This window comes from Chenopodium album, chromosome 10 (assembly GCF_948465745.1).
Source record: "Chenopodium album chromosome 10, dcCheAlbu1.1, whole genome shotgun sequence".
NCBI classification, from domain to species: Eukaryota; Viridiplantae; Streptophyta; class Magnoliopsida; order Caryophyllales; family Amaranthaceae; genus Chenopodium; species Chenopodium album.
Genome location: NC_137843.1, coordinates 13,868,709 through 13,871,033, shown reverse-complemented (window position 1 = coordinate 13,871,033; position 2,325 = coordinate 13,868,709). Strand labels below are relative to the sequence as shown.

At 37.9% G+C, this 2,325-nt stretch overlaps 1 protein-coding gene across 1 annotated transcript; it reads right to left on the bottom strand.

The window, feature by feature from the left end:
• Positions 1-1,019: 1,019 nt before the first annotated feature.
• On the bottom strand, positions 1,020-1,728 carry LOC145563616 (dirigent protein-like). Its single transcript, XM_081624060.1, has one exon. It carries the CDS (start codon positions 1,726-1,728, stop codon positions 1,147-1,149), a length of 582 nt encoding a protein of 193 aa, XP_081480186.1. The 3' UTR covers positions 1,020-1,146.
• Between the last annotated feature and the right edge of the window lie 597 nt (positions 1,729-2,325).

Sequence of the window (2,325 nt, the reverse complement as noted above, 5' to 3'; positions counted from 1 at the left end):
GAAGATCAAGTTAGTATCTTGAAAGAGAATAAAGAGTGCGGAAATTTAGGTGGGGATCTGCTTGGATTCCAAGCTAAGGTGTTTCTCTGATGAGAGAAAAAGTAGGTGTAATAAATGATTGAATGTATCCCTAAAATGGGGAAATATCTCCCTATTTATAGGGTCATTGGTAGGTGTGCCTCTATCTAGGTCATTTGACCTAGACCTTAGTGGGCTGCGCCGAATTACGGCGGTTTCTTGGGATTTGGGCCCTTGAAGGCCGTCATTTCAGAATCTATCTGAAGGTGCCACGTGTCAGATGGTTGGGGGACCACTTGGGTCAAGCTGGTCTTGACACGTGGCCTTCTCTTATTGGGACACCTGTCTAGGGTAATTTTTACCCTAAACAATATCTAATTACCCGACAACTAGATTCGTACTTGACCCGCTTCCGATTGACCGCATCAGTCACTTCCCGTCCATGAACAAAGTCAGAAAGCCCAGATTGTGTCAATGGAGAAGAGCCTGTCAAGTCAACGCAGACATCACGACCACGATCCCATGAATTAGCACATTACATGAGGAAAGCAAGAGATAATAGAACTAACTAATTTATTTTATTTTTCATCTTACTCTTAATGGTTTAATTAATGGTATTAATATAAGTATTTGTAATTTTGTATTAAATATTCTAGACAATCAAGTAACTATTAAACTTACTTTAAAAAATAGGGTACCCTCTTCCGCAACCAGAACTTGCAGGTTTCGGTTTCCAATTTTTAAGAACCTGTTAAACAAGTTCCACTTTCGATTCCAGGTCCTGAAATTTTTACAGTATACCCTGTGACGCTCACCCCTAATTCAAACAAATGTTTGTTATACCACGTCTTTCCCCTGCTATACTTTTTGTAGTTGATTCCCTTACTAGTCAACAAATCAGACATTTTAAATCAATGCAGTAGTTTAGTACCAAACCACATTGCATCCAGGAATCCAAAATATATATTAAAGTACACAAACTTTCAAAAGAAAAACAATTAAAGTACACAATTTCACTCTTTGTTAAAATTCAAATGACCTTGATTACACACAATTAGGGGGAATAAAATGCAATACGCTTCCAGAAATGTTGCACCCTTAAAAACCTTACGCAAACCATGAATGATATTACCAACATTCATAGAGCTTAACATCAGTACGAAGTCGAAAATAAACATCATCTTCGAAAGCATCAGTCACCAATGTAGCAACACCCCTAGCCATGAAGAAATCACCAGTTCCTCCAATAACAGAGATGTCCCTAGCCTTGCTCGTCGAAGGGTTAGCCCCTGCAAAGTTTAACGACCCCTTATGCTCAGTAGAGTTGAACACGAAAGAGAATCCGAACCAAGATGTAAACACGTCCTTCTTGTCGTATAAGTAGAACCCTTGGGCGCGCCCTACTGGGGTGGAGTGAAAATCATTTGTAAGTGTAATAGGATCGTCGAAAACCACAACATCACCAAAGCGATTTTGCCCGGCAAAAATGGTTCTGTTACCCCAAGCGGGCGCTGCTACGATGGCTGAAGTGGCATTTTTGGCATTCTTGCCGTTGTAGACTACGTCATGGAAGTAGTAAACCATCCTCTTGCATGGTTTTCTAGGCCTTTGGGTGGTTTTTGGGGGGTTTTTAAGTGCATTTGAGAGATTTGTTAGTGAAAATAGAAAGAAAAAGAGAAGGGAAAATGTTAATGATTTTATGAGTGCCATTTTCCTTGTTTTTGAGGAAAGATAGAAATGTGTATACAATAGAAGAGTGCGTATATTTGTGGGGAATATCATATCTATGTAAGGCTGTTTATATAGTGCTCTAGGGTCAAGACAAGCAATCAAACATTTACGGAGTAACTCTCCCTTTAATTTTGTGGGAGCACCAGTTGAGATAAATAAAAATTGTTTATTTAACGGCATTTCTGTAAATAAATCAACAAAAGGTCTCAGTCAACATGATAATGTCTCAGTCAACATGATATTTTTTTAAATAAATCAACATTTATGAGACCTGAACTCAATAAAAATTGTTAATTTATTTACAGAAATACCACCAGATAAACACTTTTTTGTATAAATTTGTATCTTCTCCTTTCAAAGCTCCCGGCCCTACGTACTTCAAAATAATTACTGACCATTTAGGACCCTATGTCATTTATGGTTATTAATAAAAAGATGTTATGTTAAAGAAATCACTAGACTTACTAATGTATCAGCCATGCTAAAGAAAAACAATATTAACTTTGTAATTGGTCAAGATTACAGATGATATCATTTATGGCCTCGGGTTTTGCTCAAGGCAGGGCTGCTTGGTCG

What these genes read in the sequence shown, in the direction of transcription:
- LOC145563616 (XM_081624060.1), bottom strand. Translation starts at nt 1,728, where the DNA reads ATGGCACTCATAAAATCATTAACATTTTCCCTTCTCTTTTTCTTTCTA.